General features: G+C 41.8%; 1 protein-coding gene across 2 annotated transcripts in view; it reads right to left on the reverse strand.

Moving 5' to 3' along the window:
* The window catches only part of TMEM135 (transmembrane protein 135), a 140936-nt gene that overhangs the window by 89164 nt on the left and 30570 nt on the right, over positions 1-21202 (reverse strand). For both annotated transcript variants that reach the window (XM_088534984.1, XM_088534985.1), the window contains one exon: positions 19451-19484. In XM_088534984.1, the coding sequence (XP_088391110.1) occupies positions 19451-19484 (34 nt within the window). The remainder of the gene's footprint in view (positions 1-19450; positions 19485-21202) is intronic.

Below are 21202 nucleotides of genomic sequence, written 5' to 3' on the forward strand. Positions count from 1 at the left end.
GCCGGCAGCCAGCATGGGAAACCGGAGAAATTGGCCAGTTCGGCTCGCCGGCGGGGCCAGCCGCGCCAGAGGGAGGCCAGCCAAGGGAGGCCGCCCCTGTGCGATCCTGCGTGGAGAAACCAGCCCCCGGAGCCGGCCCAGAGAGCCCTCCCTTCCAGGGCCCTGTCAGGAGGCAAGAAGAGCTGCAAAGAGCCCCCAACCACAGCCCTGTCAGTGCTCCGGCCCTCACGCCGCCGCCCTGCGCGAGGGGCCGGGCTGAAGGGCGCCCGTCAACACTGTGGCGGGAGAAGGGAGCTCCTCCATCTTGTCTTCATGAACCAACTGCCTTCAGCTCATTCAGTGCAACTGCTGCAAGATTTACATCTGACTCGTTTCACGAGCAGAGGCCTTTTTCTTTAGAGGATTACCTCATCTTTCATGCTTCCCAATGGCAGCAGCTCTAAGATCTTAGGACTCACAAATAATCTTCTCGTCCCACTTGGTTCGCTTCCATGTATTGTGATTTACCCACAGAGTTGAAGTAATGCAAATCTAACATTAAAAAACATTTGTAAACTAGTGATTTATCATCATCGTGCTGTAAACAAGTAAAGCAGACTGCATCTCCCTCAGATCAGACATTCAACTCATTTTCCAATCTCACTGCTTTAACACGTGGAGACTGCACAAGAACCTCGGCCTAATCAGAAACGGAGAGCAGAGGTTAATGCTGTCTCACTCTTAAGGCAGTTCATGAAAATGCCTCCTCTTTGTCCAGGAAAGTTTAAGTTGTGTTTGATGACAACCAGGTTGTTTCCAGGAAAGGACCCATCTTCTGAGCATCTTCCTCCAAAATCGGGAGCACAAAGGTACCCATGGGATTTCAGAATAGCTTTCCCTTATCAGTAGTGCTCAGCCTAAACCAGGCTACACTGCAGCTGCAACTGCAGGTTATTTTCTCTTTTCAAGAGAGGATGAAAGTTCTTATCATAAGACTAACCATAGATGGAAGCTGAACTTCTCCTTCACACGCATCATCAGAAGGACCTAAAAGCCTAACCTTTTAGTAATCAAGTCTCTTTTCGCACCAAGAGCAAAGCAGTGCACTTCCCAGCTGAAGCCTTCCTGTAGCCAGTCCAGCAGCAGGACTGGAGGACAAAGACCAAATTTTATAGCAGGAAAAGCTGCTTCTAGAAGTCTGAACTAGTAAAGTGCCCTGAAAATCAGAGATCAGAGGGCCTGAGAAACACCCTGAGGTGTTTCAGGCTGACGCCGTTTCCTGAATACAGTAGATCTACAGAAGTTTTCAGTCAAGCCTATTTTAGCCTACTCTAGCACAAAAAATAAAAGAAGATAAATTCTACCATCACATAGCAGTTCTCCCACAGCACAGCAGGAGAAGAAGGTGCTAATAAAAGTTTTGCTACGATCAATGTTGGGTCTGCAAACCCTCTTTTTCACTTTGGTGAAATTGGTGACCAAAGCATGAAAAATACTGTCAAGCAAAACAAATAAAAAATAAGGGTCGTCTTGTAAATAAACATAATATAGTCTTCGTTTTGCCAGTCTCTGGAATCAAGAGATCCTAAAACAGAGATCTGATTTGTGCTACCATTGCAATTCCTCCTTTTTCAAAGGAAGGATTCTACTTTCCATTTACCTCCCAAAGTAACAAAACAAATCAAATTAACTACGTCTGCCTACATCTCTCTGAGTACATTCAGGACAATTAAAATTCCAGTAATCTGAAAAAGAAACATCAACAAATTTGGATAGAGCAAGGGGTAAATGTCAGAGTTTGTAACGATCACTGAGGCATGTGAAGTTATCAAACACAGTATAGATAATTCTAGACATCTATTTCTCATATGTAAAATGGTCACTATATCTGCCCATTTTGCCTGCGATTGGAGAGGATATATTTGTAACCATCTGTGAAGCATTCACAGACTACAGCTAATGACCACCACAGAAAGCTCAAGAAAAAAGTGGTAATAACCTGCATTTTAAAGAAGTTTAGCACATAGCCCAATGGCTATGATTAAAATGCTGAATAGCTGCTAATACAGAAGACACGGGAAATTAGCAGGATTCTGCAGTAAAAGGCATTAGACAATCACAAAGTTAAAGACTATTTTAATACTTCTTTTAAGAGAGGCAAGCATTTCATCCGTGCAACACCTGACCTCACAATCTGATAGATATTATTCAAGAACATTTTTTATACCTAATTTTAAAATAAAACGGGAAAAAACAGTGATGCTCACTTTAGGACAATAACTGTCTTCTCTTTGGCCTGTTCTCAAACATAATTTTCCCACTTGTATAAATGAACGGTAAGATCATATCATAATATTTTGGAGTTTCAGTTTCTGTCTGACGACAAGAATTGTATGGTTCAGTTGAAATACTGCAAGATATGCAACATTAAGACTGAAGCACCATGTCAATAACAAAACCATGAAACTGGGAAGAATATTATCAGCTACTCCTGAAATTAGCTTTAGGAAAAAACTAAAAAGCAATTTAAAATCATTTTTATATGAAAATGTCATGCTAAAGACATTGCTCCATGACTGACAGCTTTTAGATATGGACTAAAATTTATTACACATGTGGTTATTAAAACAATATTTAATCTTAAATTTCAAGTCTTTCAGTGATGTATCAAATTTTCTCTATCTTCCAGTCTATTAAAGAACAAATGCATGAATAGTGAAAACAATTCAAGGCTTGTTTAAGAAACGAACCTTTTACACATTGAGATTAATACACTTAATCAGGAGAAATCTGAGCTCAAACATGGTACTTCAATCTCCGTCAAAAAAAAATACTCAGGAAAGAAATGCTTTTCTAAAATTAGGATTTCGTGCACAATAAATTCACACTACTAATATAAGTATCTGTCACGCTAGCCAACTATTTTCATGCATAAGAGGATGAGATTAATAAAATCACATTAAAAGAAAGCTTGAAAAACACTTATGTGGAAAACCTTACTTTTGCATTTCATTTCTGTAGCACAAGGCCAAAACCAATTGAATTACTACAGGAGTCAGAAGACAAATGTCCAGAGGTACATTAAATGTAGCCAGCTATTTTCCGATATAGTAGCCTGGTCCTGAAATATTTTATTTATGAAATCAGGAAATCTGCACATCCCAATGAGCAATATCTGACACTCACGTGGGGCAAAGACTTTTACGCTTGCAGTTTATACATCCCATAGGACAACACAAGAACCACCACCAAATCCTTTGGCAGTCTGAGCGAATCCAGAAGCTATTCCAGTACTGGGAGAGCTAAGGAAGGCAATGAGAGCTTGAACTTTATATTTAAGCTTAGATTCCTGTTCCTCTTCACAAGGACAGGCAAACCACAGAGTCCCACTCTTGGAACACTTTATTTGCCCTAAGTGTATCCATTCTCTCTAATTCAAAACAGGTTAGGAACCTGAAAAACCTACAGGGATTTTGACAACAAATGCTTTAAACATGTAACAAGAAAGATTTCTGAACAATCGGTACAGTCATTCCTGGCTAAATTTAAAGGTAGCAAACACGTGTAGCGGGGCTGTTACCCCAACTGCAGTGGATACCTGGATAAGCATGTTCACTTGAACATCCTGTATGTTAGTGCTGCCAAATAATAGCTCATACCCCTTGGGGAAAAAGAGCATCCATCACCCTTACAGGAGAAGGAATCGGTAAGGAATGCAGCAGTGCTAAGAACAACTTGGAGACCGTGGCAGACAAGCAACTGAGCACAAAGTTTGCCGTGCTGCTCATCAAGCAAATTATTCCTGGTAAGTGCAGAAACTTCAAAGGGCCTCACAAATCAGGCTCTTCCAATGTCTTCATCTGGGCTCACACTTTTCTAGAGAGCTTACAAATCCCAGCTAAAGAAACGAGGCAGCGTTTGCAAAGGTGATAAGGAGGGTAGTTAAGAACAGGTTAAACTATCACGTATCAGGCCAGGTCTTGGCTACAGGCTCTTCCATCTTATCTGTCGGATGTTGTTGGAAGCCTTGCCTTTTTCACTGACATAAGATACAGGAGAACCCTGGTGCTGACGCTGCTGAAGCAGGCACGTTTCAGAGGCAGCCAAGTGCCGATCACGGGACCGCACAGTCACAGCACCAGGGCAGCCATCAGCAGGAAGATGCTCATGGCAGCCTGGGAGCGCAAGAATCACAGAATCCCAGAATGGTTCAGGTTGGAAGGGACCTCTAGAGATCATCTAGTCTAACCCCCTGCTCCAGCAGGGACACCCAGAGCACGGGGCACAGGGTGGCATCCAGACGGGTTTGGGAGATCTCCAGAAAAACAGACTCCACAACGTCTCTGGGCAGCCTGGGCTCTGTCACCCTCACAGGAAAGAAGTTCTTCCTCATATGGAGATGGAACCTCCTGTGTTTCAACTTGTACCCATTACCCCTTGTCCTGTCACTGGCCACCACCGAGAAGAGCGTGGCCCCATCCTCCCTACATTCTCCCCTCGGGTACCTGCTCTGGCAAGCAGCCGGAGCACATGAGGGCTCCCAAACCGCACGTGCCACCAAAACGCAGAGACCTCCACCAGGCCCAGGCTTCGGCAGCTGCTGGAGTCGCTGTGACCGGCACCCAGGGAGCCGAATGGCCCAGCATGAATGGATCCTTAGAGCTTTAATTAGGTACGCCTCCAAAACTGGCACTTTGACCGCTTCATCTGTGCTAATTGAGCGCGATGCAACACGCGGCTGTGCAGCGCCGAGCTGCAAGTTTAACAAGCTTATAAAGGAGCCAGCAGTATAGAACACTTTCTCATTAAAGGAAAAAAAAAATTAAAAAAGCACTGAACTTGTCACTACACAAAACAGAGCTGGAAGGCTTCCAAAATCGCTCTGTAAGTTTTGTTTTATTACCCTGAGACTGTTAATAAATAAATTGTAAATGAATTTATATTTGCCTGGGTGGATATCAAGAAACAATTGTATCACTGTTCTTGGTGTTTACAATTTATTCTAGTTCTTCACTTTTTTTTAATCCTAGCTACACTGTTTCCTAAATTAGTTTACCTTAGCAACTGACATTTATTTGCTCCATAAATTACTCTAATGCAGTTCAGTGTTCTTACATAAATTTTACAAACACAACACTTGCAGAACATAAGACTTTTATTAATTAAAACCAGACCACTGCAAATATAACATCCCTTTTGTGTTTTTACTTATTGATAATGCTGTAAAACAAAGACAGACAAAGTGTTTCTGCTCTCTTCCCTGGTTGCATTTGTAAAGTTTGCACATGAACACCCACATATATGTATATACCTTATTACCAACTGCCACAGCCAATAGCATACAATCTCTGAAGGGAAAAAGACCTTCCAAATATGTGGCATGTCACCCTACAAGTGAGACCCTTTCATTAAGAATAATGTAATTAAGTCTAATACTTCAGATCCCCACTTATAACTTTAGCTTCATAAGACTTTCAGTATTTACTTCTGCTTCTGTGCTAGAAATGATATTGAGATTTAGAAATAGCTAAAGATAAAACTGTTTAAGGACTAAAAGCTGACATGCAAAATAAAAGTTCAGGAAATCAGGAAAAAAAAAGTGCTTGTTTCTTACAGCAACTGTAAAGGTTGGAGGTATCTATGAACAGACAGGCAACGTTGTCAAAAAAAATCAAAGGCTGTCAAAATTAAAGATAATCTTGATGGGCTTTGGAAATTTCTCATGCCAAAGTTTGGTTTAAAAAGGGCAAATTAGAAGTATTTAAGAGTTTTATGTTATATCAAGGAGGAATATCTAAATAAGCAGAGCAACTAGACTGCATGAGAACGCCCAGCTACGGAGGGGCGGGCAGGGTAACGCACACGGCACGGCTTCCCAAACGCCTCCTCCCCTTGGCAGACACACGGACGGATGCGCGAAGCCTTCGACACGTCCCGAGGGGGCTCCGGGCGCAGGGCAGCCCCTGGCGCCCGGGACGGTGCCGCGAGGCCGGCGGGAGCCGCGAGGGGCCGGGCTGAGGCGGCCGGGCTGAGGCGGCCGGGCTGAGGCGGCAGCGCCGCGCGGGCGCTCGCCCCGCGCAGAGGCCTCCTCGCCGGCCCGGCCGCCCGCAGCCTTTAACCCCCACGGCCTCTTGTGAACGGCCTCAGCTAGCACAGCAGCACTTAATGCCACAGTAAAACCTCGGAGATATGATAAATAATTTACAACAGCGGCGCAGTAACTGCTGGTGTTTGTTTTCTCAGTGGGCTTTATTAAAGCGAGGCACTGAGATTAAAGCTGCTACAACAAAAACTGGAGACAGACATGAGTGGGTTGACAACTTTTTTTGTTTGTTTAAATTCAGCCTTACGGAGGAGACACAAGTTAAATATGAGCAGAAATAAATTTGTCATAATACGACTGCAATTTTCAAATATCTGGAACCTATTAACTTGGGGAAAGTTTCAAAAAGGCCACCCAGCAATAAACACAAAATAATTTGTGTCTGCTGTCTTGTTTGTGATAATTTTTTTTATTGCTACCTCAGTTTCAGATGTCAGAGTAATGACTTCCACATTCTGATTAAAATGGGAATTGAATCCATATGGAAGAGACGCTCAGACCCATCAAAATCAAAAGAACTCCCTTACTTCTAGCTTCTCATACCATCTAGTTTAAAAGCCTAACATTTTGACCATATATAACTGGGCAGTTATTACTACTAGTACTAATACTAGTACTACCAATAGTACTAGATGGCTAGTAGAAAGACATACTTATTATTTCAGGGCAATGATTAAGCAATCAATTCTAATTAAAAGTCTTGGTGAAAATACTTTCTAATCCTTTGAAAGACGCAATAGTCCTAATTCCCCAAATTATTTCATTTCCTGTTATAAATATTTAGAGGATTCACTTCTGCTCGATCAAGGATAAATAACGTTCCACACTTCCAGATATTCACGTCGCAGAACTTCAGAGTGTTTTTCCCTCGTATCTCCATCGAGGTTGCTCTTTCAACAGTGCATTGAGATTTGCTCGGACTTGGAAGCATTTTGCAAAGACGCTGCTCCCACTGCCCTTCTTCACACCCCGCAGCCTGATGTGTAAAATTAGGGATCTAAAGGTTTGATCCAACTAGGGAACAGAGAATGGATCTTGCTGGTATTTCTGGCGGGTAACGGGTTGGCGAGCGCTGCGCGTCCTCCTTGCTCCGCCGCCCTCCAGACCAAGCGCACAGACCGCCACGGCAAAGCATCTTCACAGGTCGTAGCCCTTCATGAAATTTTCTTTCCTCGCTTCTCCAGCGTTTTTGCTGAATTTGGTTACACTTTGCAGCGACCCCCTTACTTTGTCTTTGCACGTTGTGTGCAGCCGCTTGTTCTGAACCCTTTTTCCAACAACTTCCCCGGGGCTCCCTTAGCTCTTGCGATAAGGGCAGATCCCATTTGTGGGTAGTAGCAATTTTGCTATTTCTTCAGTGGAAGTTTTTCCATGCCAGACCTGTACTTGAGGCTTCTCTCCAATCCCCCTTGCACATGAGATGCTGATTAACACAGATCAGCTCACAACTCTGTCTTAAATTGCATGTCGAATCCGAGATGGCAATAATCTTATTCAGTAAAAATTCCAAAAATAATGTTATTAGTCCTATGTATATTCTTTGAGTCTCCACATGCACAATAAACATACAGGCTACATTTAAAACAGGTCAGATTTCAAAGGAAAAAAAAAAAAAAAAACAGAATTTGACCCATTAGCAAGAACTTCCTGACAGATCAACCCTACTGCAAAACTTAAACAGAACAGAAATATCTGCAACTTCTGGATTAATCAGATTCATAAATGGAACACAGGCAGGCAGGCAACTGAATTAAAATCCTATGTATTTTTTCCTCTTTTTTTTCCCAGGTGAAGGGCCGAGAGCTGTGTTATTTATGGTCATGGCAAAGTCGCGCAGCTCTCCTTACGCTGCTTCATCCCCACTGCCTCTTGCTTTGCCCAAGGCCCTTGCTGTGACTTGCAGGTACCATCCAGCAGGGCCCATATCCAGGTTTAGGATGCCCATTTTGATGCAAAACGTTACATATCCGTAGGCAGGAGCCGCCCCAGGGCCGGAGGGCCCAGGCTGCGGGAGCGCTCACCAACCCGGCGCAGCTCCCGGAGTCCGAGCTAGGCTAAGGGACACGGGGAACACCAACTTTCTAAATTACATCAAGAGGGTTATTCCAAAAGTCATTTTTCACTCAGCAGAGCATCCCTGCACATTAAAAAGAGCTCCTGTCGCTGACGAGGAGTGTTTTTACATGGGGGAACGACCACAATTCGCAAGTCTCCTGCTGGCCAGGAAAAACAGAATGGGAGTGTGTGCGCTGGGAGAGGAGAGGGGTGGCGGCTGCTTCGCGTTTTGAAAAACAAATACAATAATATTTTCCATATAAATACCCACAAAGTTTTAAACTAGCAAATATTCAAAACAAACATAACTGTTTATATATATTTTAAAACGGATAGTGAAGAGCAGCACACATACATGGAGTGCATGTGATATTGCTGAATTCTGGTCCGTCGTACAGCTGATTTTTTGAATTTTTTTTTTCAAGGTGACATATTTAAACACCTTCTCAGCATTCTGATACGCAAAACACTAAAACCATGCAAAGAAATACTGCAAAGCAGCATTTTGACTCAGGCTTATCAAGTAAACTTGAATGAAAAAGCTGAAAACAACAGTTATTTAACCCAGGCTACTCTCTACAGGCAAAACTCTCTACAAAAAGAATATGTATTTTTAAAATGAAACTAAATTGAAATCTAAAAGAAGAGTGTGGTCATTAATATTTCAACTACTCAAAAAGAGCTTGCTGCATTTGATAAAGACAAAAAAAAATCATGTTTCTAATTATTTAAGATTTACTGAAAGTCAACACTTCTCATTAAAACAGATGCTTAAAAAACACAAATTTTAGTTGAAACCCTTCACAAAATTGATAACACTTTATATCCATCAATGCACTGACAAATCAAATTCCATTACTGGATTTTTTTTGGACATTGCCAGTGACAAGATATACAGTATTCTACCCTACTTCCCAATCCCCATTGCTCCTCATCCTTTTCCCTAGGAACTCGGAACACAGGATCCAGATTTATTTTAGCAAGCCCACAAAAGCCTCTCGAGATGAATTACAGGCCTGGGGAAGAGCAGCAGTTTTTGCAGCACATTATGCAAGGGAGATCCCACTGCCACACTCATTGCTCAGTATTTTCCTAATTAATTCTGTTTAAGCCAAGCTGTCTTCTACTGTCTGGACAGCCTTAAAGAAACAACTCGATTGGAAATTTCACGTGTGAGCGGGGCTCAACCCAGCGCTGAAAACTGCACCGAGTCACCCAGGCGGCTTCACGCGCAGCTAAAATAACTTTCATTCTTTCTCTTCCACTTTCCCCACATTTGCTAGATGTGGTTTAATACTTTGTAATTACTTCCTTCTGCTTTAGCAAAAATGATCCTAATCCCACGTTTTCTTAATGCAATTTTCCTCCTAGGAGATCAGTGCTGAGAAAGGAGTTTTTCCTCTCACTTTTCCAACACCAATATTGTTTTGCGGCCGAGCTGCCTTCCATGCAGCCCGACATTTACAGGCCGCGCGAGATGTTCTCCTCCTCCCCTTCCCTACCCTTATTAAAGGCAGAAGGAGCGTAGCACCAAGACAAGATTTTAAATGAACCACCTCCCCCTGAATGCCAAAGCAATGACTGTTTACGCAGTTAAAACTCAGTCTCAGCCCTGTTTAAAATCCACACATCCTGCAAGGCCGTAGTGCAAGGAGCGTAACCCCGCGTTAACATCTGCACGTTCACACGAGCTCCTGGGCGTTCACCAGCCCACCCATTGCATCTGAACACGGGCAGGAGGAAAACACACTCATTTATTCACAGAATCCAAATGGCTTTTACACGTAGCCCTAAGACACACTTTATAGCACACAAAATACTTCCTCCTTAAAATGAGGAGGGATCATTTCCGCCTGCATACGCAGAGACGTGTCTCGTTTTGTAGCACAGAAAGTGGAAAAGGAGAGTCTAATTAGTGTATTTTCCACAGCAACTCCCTAATTGCTATCTTTGTATGGAAAAAGTTCTTTATAACTTTTAGATTAAACACTTTTTGCTCCAAAAATTTCCATGGAAATACTATCTACGCACTGCATAAATACAACTGACAATTTTGAAGGCTTACATTTTAGAAATTCCCTCAGTGCTGAAATTGCTCTGGTTAATTATCCGTATTCCTTAATTATCCTTATAAATATACCACCACCATGAGAGTAGAATTGCCTGCTAATACACTAATAGTGGATACAAATAATCAAAAGCATGAAGGAGCCCAAATCTCAACTAACACCCTTGGAGCACAGAAAATAATAAATAATGTGGAATTACTCAGGCTGAAGAAGCCCGAACTACTATTTTTTTTAATCTATGAAGTCACTGTGCACAACTGAAACCATCAGAAGTGTTATTTGTAGAAGACATGGGTTCCTCATAGCCCTTAATAACCTGAATTTAAACATTCCTTAGAAGTGAATTACTAACTAACAAAAACTTTAGCGTCCAAAAAAGTCATCTAGCTTTTCTTAGCATGCAATACATTGCTGATACAAAGTGCTGTGTAAATTATGAAAAGTAAATGCTTTCGTCTGCGAGAGCCAAATTTCAAAACTTATTTGTAATATTGACATTTTTGCTAATTCTAGAAAGTGAAAAGGGTATTTACTCACTGTAGAAGATGAAGTTAAGGGAGCATAAAATTTGTATAAATTGTTACATCAAGTTTCTGGTGAGTTACGCTAGAAAGCTTAAAAATGCAAAGCAGCTTTGCATAGAAAGCAAGAGAAAGTATTGAATGTTTTCTCTGATTTCTGCCAAAGTCTCTGCTCTGCAGTGATGGATGAGGTTTCCTCAGGCTAAGATGCCAAAACCAATTAGCCAGGTCACCCCGCAAGGCGGCCAGCTGCCAGGAGCTGCCTCTCCCTGTACGACTGCCATGTGAAGACATCAGCGCGGTTTAAGTTCACGAGTCCTCATCCTAAAACCGGCCCCTCAAAATTTAGCTGGGGGGGAGTGGTGGTGACCTAAAGTTTCAACCTTTTAACATCATCACAGAATGCCAGGAATTACCCGTAATTTGATTATGCAAAGTATTCCGTTAACTGAATTAGTTCACATTATGCTCCACTCAGACGACTTCAGCTGAGTTTCCTTCTTATATGAACTCCATGTAATGTTTATAGCTAAAAAGTAGTATTTTTAACTCGACATTGCTGCTTTCAGTCGCCAAACTGCCAATCCCACAAAACATGATCTGTGTAAAGCATATAGCTTACCCATTTATGGCATCCAGTTCTGAATTCCAAGATAACATTTTTGGAAAGTGCCTTGAGAATTTATCAAGTAGAGTAAAAAATGCCTAAGCCTGATTATTTTATAACATCTGCATTTAATTTCTAAGGAGTTTAGAAATGCTGATCACAGAACACACTTCCCACTGTGGGCAAAGTCACCACAATAAGCTAAATGATTCCATTAAAAGGCCATTTTTTTCTTCTGCTTATGTGCTGGTGGAATATATCTGAGCATTGCTGTCGCTCATTAAAGCACCCCTTTCTTCTGAGTAATTTCCAAATTCCTCCAAACCACTCAAAACTTGCTCCTTTTCAAGTAAGCTACATAACTTTATTAATACCTTATCAGAAGCCGTTTGGGTTTTACTCCTTTTTGCACTTCTCCTGCCCCACTCCCACGAGCAGCAGGGCAAGAGGCACTAACAGCATCTCCTCTCAGGCTCCTCTGTGCCCTGCAGGTGCTCAAAGGATGAGACACAAAAGCACAGGCACAACAAGGTGCTGAAGAGTTTCCTTTTTCCACATTCTTAATTCCAAACATTTAACTTTAGTTACGTCTAACCAGAGGATTTTTTTTTACTTCTGCTCTGAAGTTTTATCAGTTGCTTTTATTCCAGAACTCATTTCAGCAAACACAGCCCTACCTGCGTATTATAGCACAGAGGAGCTTACAAAGAATAAGTTAGTTCTCTAATAGTAATTCTTCATACCAGCATGAAAATCACAGACAGAAATGAGTAATATATATATTCTAGTCATTACACAATATTTAATTACATAAACATTTTGGTCCCATTAGGATTTTTCTTCCTTTGAGACAGCTTGAGAAAGACCACTTTGTATTTCACATGGAGGTTTTATTTGCAAAATAATCTGAGAACGCTATATTTCATTACCCTTCATACTGTAATAATAATAAAGAACATAATATAAATATTAAAATTACCCCCCAAATCCCTGCCTTCTCACTAGAGCACATTATCGTTGAGGCATCAGCGTATCACTAGTTCACTAATACGAGATTTGCTCTTTAGCTTGAAGGGAGAAAAAAGATTTTCAATCCTGAAGCCTTTTCATGATCTTGGTAAGTCAGATTATATTCAAGTCTTCTGCTGTCAAATTGGTTTTTGACTGAATCTCTACCCTATGGCATGACTGAATCTCTACCCTTTGTCATGACCAAACCATCGGGGATTTGGGGAACAAGCAACAGACTTTAACCATAAGACAACTGCCTGGCTTGGAAAGCCCATGGTGTGAACGCCAGATGACTATCTAAGTATGTCTTCTATGGAAAAGATGGATTACTTTCCTTTTTAAGTCCTTTTTCAAGGAAGGTGCAGGCAATAATGAAGCAGAAAATACAGAGGAGGCTCTTCAAAGTGACAACTTAGCAAAAAAATATTATTCCTCAAAAAGAGGCAGGACTCAAAGGATATTGCTTGACCTGAAAGAAGTGTAAGCAAACATCACTTCATGCAACTCCAAACTACCAGCTACAACACAGACTAATGGTCAAATGTTGCTATTAAAAGGAGACTCTCAAGTGATCTGAAAGCTTAAGAGACACCAAGCAGAAGACACATCTTCAAACTTTACCCTCAGAGCAAACACGACTCTTGATATTGGTGCCTAAGTTGAAACCAGAACTGCAGCGAGCACAGGGAACCAGGGAGGCGTCGTGTGAACTTCCCTGCAGAAATCCTGCCAGGGGTGACCCACTAAAACCTCCCTTTGAGCAACAGTTGTCATTTTTGCTCTTCTTTTACCCGAGCAGCAACGACAGAACACTATCTAAGCTGCAAATCATTTCAGTTCACTATCACAATATAAGGGTTTGTCTGCTGTGTAGCAAAAACTACGGCTTCACTGCTCAGAGTCTTATCACAGAGTGGTATTTCAATGAGGGGGAAAAAATAAAGGCAGCTTCATGGAAAACTTTCAAACTCAATTAGGAATATCAATGTACACATGTTTTTGATTTATAAAAGAGAAAGTGAGAGGTCAAATCCACTTTCCTGGAAGCCAGCATATCTAAAACATAGATCAGGTAAATCTATCAGTCTTCCTTAACTCTGCATTGCCTCCATCTTTTTGGCAAAAACTGAAATGTTCCAGTGGAGAATTAAAAGGAGCAATGCCACTTTTTTTTTCCAATATCTGTTTGGTTAAGTTTAAGCAGAAAACATTTTCTTGTGTTACAATAAGTAAACTAATATATTTGGTTACAAAGTTAATTGTCAAAGCAACAGCAACATATTAAATACCTATGATTCTACAGTACTGTCAGTGAACGGGTGACAACAATAAACCTATTTTAAAGGATATCTCTCAACGGCTACAGAATGTTCTGGAGCATATGACAACATGAGGTGGTAATTTCTCAAAAAGCTACAAATTGCATAATATGACAAACATGGTTATATAGACAAACAGGACATTACTTGAGAAAACAAAACAAAAAACCCTTCCATCTCTATTCTTCGTAACATCCTCCTCCATTTAATTGCAACAGGCACAAGGGATTTCTTGAAACAGTTGCAACAATCCAAACACATTTGCAAACTTGTGCGAAAACCCTTGATAAACGGGTGAGAAAGAAATCCCTCAGGAATGCTCAGCCTCAGAGGACGTTGGGTGCTCATGAACCATCCTTTACAAACTAACGATTTGCCATCGGCCAAAAGGCCACAGGACCAACAAAAGCACAGCTGGAAAGGGGGTTTCTGCTGCTGCTTTTTCTCCTGCCCTGGCATCTCTCACGTCTCCTTTCGTTCCTCCACATCCCTCTTCCCCAAAGCATGAAACAACAGGAACGAATTTACTGCTAATGGAAGGCGATGTTGGAAGGCCCCTGGGCTCAAACATTTAAACCATGTTCTACATTTCACTACAATTCAGCCTTGATGTCTACCATGCTGTTTAAGTGTACCATATATCACTAGTGCTTTTGGTGCAGTATTTAAATATTAAATATAAAAGCCTGAAGATTTAGAAATCACAAGAACTTCCACCCTGTAAAACACACACAAGTATCTGGAGCAGAGGCTGTCACTGAAGTGCACTGGTTACTCTACTCACGTCTCATTGCATCCTGAGGGATTTCCTTTTAAATGTATATCAAAATTGTGAGCACACTTTTGGAACAAATATTTCAAGCCGTAAGAGCACAAGTAACCCCCCTTCTTCACACTGAATAGTTGCAATAAACAAAGGTATATGGCCAAAGTGAACCCTGATTTGTTCTTCTATAACTGAAGAAGAATTTGGGAGTGAAATTGCTTGGACTGTTTTAAAAGAGCAAGATATTTTCTGTTCAATTAAACCATTTGTGCACTATAATTAATATACAGGACATCACCTCAGAATGCATCTGATCAGCTTATTTAGTTCAGTATTTGCATAACGCAAACAGTACTTTTAATCACCTTTAATGACTTCTTAACTTGATTCCAAATATTAGGAAGCAATATTTCTAAAATGACAAAGGAAGAGAAGTCAGTATGTCCAAAAGGAATAGTAATTACTTAGGTAGGCTCTCACCTTTATCAACTTTGCTCAGGAACTTTGCAAAAAAACATCATGTTTGGATTTACAAAACTGTGGAGGACAAACTATTTTCTCTCTATATGTATATGTATGTATGTGTGTATATGCCTACATATATATGTATAGATATAAGTTCCTGCCAAATTTCTCCTCATGTCAACTGCAGCAAAGCTCACCCCCTCCTCTCCTTGCACCCCCCTCATTCCCCTCCCCACCTTCCCGCTGCTTTCACCAGACCAGACGGGACCGTCTCCGCGTGTCCCCTCCGGCTCCCACTCCCATCCCCACTCCCAACCCACCCGGGCCTTTGGCTGCAATAACTTTTATCCACACATCTTAGTTTTCACTTGTACTTGGCTGCTTACTTCTCTTCCTACCTTTCTCATCTCATTTTCTGAGCCTGTATTTTTCCGCTTCCTGAATCCCTCTCCGACTGGAGCAGTTTCCTACGCCTGTGTCCTGCAGGGCACTTGGGACACCAGTTGCCAGCAACACTGCCCTGAGTTTCCATCCAGCTGCCGGGTGCTCGACCCTTGTATTGCTAAACCTGGGACCTCCAAGATCAACTCAGTATTAACATTTCCCACTTTGTAAGTGTAAAGCCAGACAAAGTCATAATAGAAAACAAGGAAAATCTCTGATATAATGATGCACTTTACATTTCAAACATGACACATAGGGAAATTTCTTTTTTTCCTCTGATAAAGGAAATCAACAAACATTATAGTTCGGCATATGGGAGAATAATTGTTTTTCCGGCACAGCATTTCCATGACAACCTAATTCCCCCAGATTGGTATTTCTCATCGCTTTTATCAAACTGGGCCTAGATAATACTGGTCTCTCCTGTCTTGCACTTCTCTTGGTATTAAAGGCAGCCATTCACCCTGCATGTAACTTGCTCCTCACCACAACCACCTTATTCAACAACATGATTTCTCCAGCTTAAGAAGCCAAACCCGAAGTGCTGAGCTGCTCACGGTGAAGGGCATCCCAACTGTTTGCAATATAACATCTATATTTCCTATTTATGGGCACTCATATAGTAATATCATCACCTTTTCCAATAGAAATAACTTGAGCAGTTGCATTTCACTTCCACCTTTGCTGGAATCCTGGAATTCCTTTGATCTCATATGATCCATGAAGGATCATCTTATATGTTCAGCACTTGGGATTTTAGAAATTTCTCAACACATGCCATTTAAATAGTACTTTAAAGGTTCTATATTTCTGTCTGGTCTATGGGAAGGACTTCTGCAACTCTGCTTCTTGGCATTACAGAGGTCACTTCTCAGACCACAACTGGTTAAAAATGCCCAAGTCTCTCAGTGCTACAGCTCAAGAGTATTAACTTACTTCTAAAATATGTTGACTGTCTTCCAGTGAGCTCAGATGTTGATTTTAGATTCTGCATATCAAAACTAAGACCCTACAGATTCTTCACTGCTATGTTTAATTCCAGTTCTAATTCATCAAAAAAAAAAAACAAAAAGTGCATTGCTGCAGTAGCCTCAGCTTAGCAGAAGGCCAGTTTAAGAAAGCACTTTCTTTCATTTTTTTCCATACAACATAAAAACCTTGTTTAAATCTATCATTTTATTGTGTAAGCGGTAACAAACTGCAAGGAGGGAGCTCAGCCTTGCACAAATAACATAATCGCTGCCTTCACACCAGCCAGGACACCTACTTGTACCTTTTTGGTAAGCACCAGAGTAAAATCAATCCAGACATCACCTTTCAGAACAAGAGCAGGGCTCAGACCTCGGGCTTTATGTCCTGCTGCACTTCACCCCTTTATCGTGAAGCAGTCACCATACGTTAAAGGAATTTAACACGTCTATGCCCCTTTCACCGAGTCAATTCACTGCACAGCATAAGTTGTCCAGGACTGTTAAGGGGACAGTAGAGTATAGAGAGTTTTCTGATTTTAAAAGTTCTAGTGTGGCCCTAAAGACCCCCTGCAGCAATAGCCAACACACGTAATTGGACAACGTGCACATGAAGAATCACACAAAAACCCTCAATACTGCTGGCTGCAAAGCAGAATATGAACTTCAGCAAAATATGAAACACACAGACAGAACAAGCTTTGTTCAAGGAATATATGAACAGATATTGACACTAGTTTTATAGGAAGCAAGAAAGGCAGTGCAGTGTTGCACTGCACTTCCATTCTACATTTCCATTTTGTAACACCTAACGTAAATCAGACACTCTAGGTTTAAAATCTAGATATCATCAATAAAAAGATTTTTTTCCACCATTCAGAATAGGGTTCAGTGCAATCTCCAGGTAATTTAAAAGTATTTTAAAGGCGCAGTAAATTTATGAGTAAATCTTATCAAGGCCTATAAAGCTCTGCAGCAAAGGAGAGCAGCACAGCAGGGAAGCACTTTGCCAGCGAGGAAATTACACCGTGAGCAGGGCGAGTTTGTCAAGCACCCTCCCTGTGGCTCTGAATTCACCACAGATCCACGACAAATATAAACCACACAGAATCACAGGCTGGTTGGGACCTCTAGAGATCATCTAGTCCAACCCCCCTGCTCCAGCAGGGACACCCAGAGCACAGGGTGGCATCCAGGTGGGTTTGGGAGATCTCCAGAGAAGGAGACTCCACAGCCTCTCTGGGCAGCCTGGGCTCTGTCACCCTCACAGCAAAGAAGTTCTTCCTCACATGGAGATGGAACTTCCTGTGTTTCAACTTGTACCCATTACCCCTCGTCCCGTCACCGGCCACCACAGAGAAGAGTTTGGCCCCATCCTCCCTACATTCTCCCCTCAGATACTTATACATGTTGATCAGATCCCTCTCAGCCTTCTCTTCTCCGGGTTAAACAGGCCCAGGCCACGCTGCTGAAGAGCATGTCCATGGCATCAAACGCCTTCCACAGGACAACACAGCAGCAGCTGCCACCTCCCTCCTGCCGCTGCCAGCGCCGCGCGCTGCAGAACGTGGGAGCTGCGAAGGGCTCGGGGCGAACGCGAGTCTGTGCCGCGCTCACCGGTAACTCCCGCCCGTGGTGACTCAAAGGTGCTTCTTTTCAGCACACCTAATTCCCCCCTGTCCTGAAAGCTCCATTCCAAAAGGATGATGACAGGTCCATCCAGTTCGCACCATCTCTCTAACCTATACTCCCTTCTGCGCGTTCTTTCTGGGCAGCTGCTCTTCTGAAGTCAAGAAAAACATCAAGTTTACAAAGCTCAGCTATTCATCAGGGAATACAACTTTCTTTCCCCTTTTTGAGGGTCTGAACATCTAATTAGAGAAAAGGATTTATCAGCTTCTCAAATTAGAAAAACTGTTTAGAAAAGTCTTAGAAAGAAAAAAAGTCCCAAAGTACAGGCTATGAAATAAACCCAGCACCTATATAAGGTTTTTTGTAAAAGAAGTAGAAAAATAAAATTTAAGGTGAAAATTAGTTTCTTTACTTTTGAGGTCTATAAGCTACAGTCATGAGTATCTGTAATGACAGGCAATATGTGAACTCAGAAGAAACCAAGAAACAGTTCCTGGCTAAAAGAAATTATTAAATCCTAGAATCGAAGAGAAAAAAGTTAACTGGTAATGCAGATGCTTATAGGGAGATCCCACAACGTTTATCTGTTTGCATGCATAAAATAACACCTCCAAAAGCCTCCTCATGTCCCAAACCCTTCAGATTGCAGGCGTCACCAGAATGGTGTGTTACAAGGATGGAAGTGAAGGTCTGAACTTCACCTCCAGTGCTATTACCCTGCCGTAACACACTGCTCTGCACCACCACCTTTACTCCTGGATCTTGAAGGAGGAGGCTCCAAGTTTCTGTTATTCTACTGGGACCCCAATAAGTTTATACTGTATTTTAGAGCACACACACTGAAATCCTTCCTTTAATAGTTTCTATGATTCTTTAGACAAGCCAAAATTCATAAAAACTTAAGATAATTCTTTTGGAATAATAAGTCCTCAAAAGAACAACCATATATTCATGGTCACTTAGGTAAGCACTTAATGTGCTTACTAATATGTAAGCATATGGTCAATATGCTTATTCACATATAAGCAACATATATTCAGAAAACAGTAGTGGAGAAAGCGCTGCTTGCATAAATTCACTACTCATTTATTTGAAAGAGATTGTAAGGAATATGTCAAAAAATTTAATCAATATATTCAGATGATAAAAATGTTAGCACGTACAGCATTTGAAATCAGTTGGAAAAAAATAACTACAAAATTAATGCACACAGGTGTTGGATACTCATCCACAAAGCAGTGTGATAGCCTAATTCTGAGGAGACTAAGACATGCACTTTCTTGGGGTTGTGAGCACAGTACAGTGAACTGCATTTCATCTTTTGCTCTGAAGCAACTTCTACTGTCAAAATTTGCTCTTAAGATAATTCTAGTTATCAAATTATGCAGTTCTTAACGAAAAATTCTAGAAGGATTAAAAAGGCAGTAAATCTTGGTATCAACCCATTTTAAACAAGATAGACTTGCAGAGATCTTGGCTATGTTTTATTCTTGAAATAAAGGAGTGCTTACCTGATTGGCCATGTAAATTGTCAGCAGGCCTCTCCTGCAAACAAAAATGATAGAGTTAGTAACTGAATTAAACATTTCTTGAATATTGAAGGACATTTAAAGCACAGAGTATTGTATTAAAGAGGAGAGATTAAGAAACGGTGCATTGATAGAAGATGAATCATTACTACCCTGTAAAAAAGTAGTATGAAATCAAAATAGCAGCTTGATGGCACAGTACCCAAAGCAGCAAGGAACTGCAGGAACAAATTATAAATAGTAACATGTCAGTGCACGTGAGCCGGGCAGCTGACACGGAGGGGTAAAGCACCTTGAACGACACAGCCCTTACCACAAAATACAAACCCACACCCAGACTGCCCGGAGCTGCAGCACTCCCACCTGAAAACACTTTCCACGATTACAGAAGCTCAACAGCAGTGGCCATGGGTTACACTGGGTTGGGAACACGCAGAAGCTGCTGCTGTGCAGGCTTTTACTTTGTGATAAGTGTACATAACTCAGGGTGCCTTACCTGTCCTGCTAGCACTATGATGTAGGAAGCAGTAGAAAGTGCTTTCTACTAGCAGCACCGAATATGTGTATTTATAGTACTTTATACCGTGTAGTATTTTTATACTATTACATGATGGACCAGTCCAGGTTTGTTCTGCTTGGCCCCAAGATTCTACATTCCCTAATTTATAAGCACGTAGGAGAACTGTACATTAACAGCACTTATCTTGGAATCGCTTCAATCCTACAAGCAAGCAAAACAAAATCAAGGGCAGTAGGAAACAGCAGGTTTCCTACTGTGTAGTTCCCAGGCATCAATCAGACACTTCCCCTTCTCCTCCAAAAATAAAAAATAAAGCCCCCAAAAACCCCAAAACAGTAAAACACACCAGCACACTCTATTCAATCTTTCTAACATCTAATCCCATACAAAGCATCCAGATCAAGGTTTTTCGCAGATATCTAAGGCAAAGGGATTTACCCCCCTAGCAGCTCTGGGGCTTTCACCCCACTTTGCAGCTCCTCTTCCTACACAGCCTCCTCGCATCGGTCGTGCTGGCTCCACAGCCGAGGCCCTAGCGAAGAGCGAGGAAATAGGAGGCCAGATCCAAAGATTTGGGGAGGGCAGGCCACAATTTTTTCACGGGATCTAATCTATTAACTCAATAAATGTTGAGTATTCTGGAAAACATTAGAATTCTATCAGCATCCTGCTGTAAAACACACACCAGAGAAGCTACACCAGTGACTGATCGACAGAATACACAGATACAACTTTATAACTTTACAGTTATTTTGTGTGTTGCACAACATGATCGTTATCTGTGCACGTAGTTTACACAGGGGATTCTCCCCCGCGCTCTGACTTGCGCACGGGCTGCTACAGCCTCCCACTTGTGTTGCACCACGTTGTAAGTACTAAAAATGTAAACTAGGAACTTGCTCTAACAAAGTTTTAGCTGAACAGGACTGAAATAAGAGCTGAGCATAAAACATGACCTGCCAACTGCAAAGACAAAGAAAGGAAAAGGGGCTAGGGAAGAGGAAGGAAAAAAAGTGGAAGCTACAATACAGCTGCAGCAAGACTGATATGAGAAGTCGTCAGAAGGAGGGAAAACGTTCAGACATCCAGTGTGCACAAGGAAGCAGCTTCCGGAGCTGGGAATGCAGAGAGCAGCCGGCTGACATCATCCCCCAGGGCCTGCAGCCGGGCTGCCCGCTCGGGGCTGCGCGAGCTCGTGCCAGGCAGCAGCAGCA

This window comes from Tinamus guttatus, unplaced genomic scaffold (assembly GCF_059628265.1).
Source record: "Tinamus guttatus ecotype Peru unplaced genomic scaffold, ASM5962826v1 Tinamus_guttatus_pri_ptg000602l, whole genome shotgun sequence".
In the NCBI taxonomy this organism is placed as follows: Eukaryota; Metazoa; Chordata; class Aves; order Tinamiformes; family Tinamidae; genus Tinamus; species Tinamus guttatus.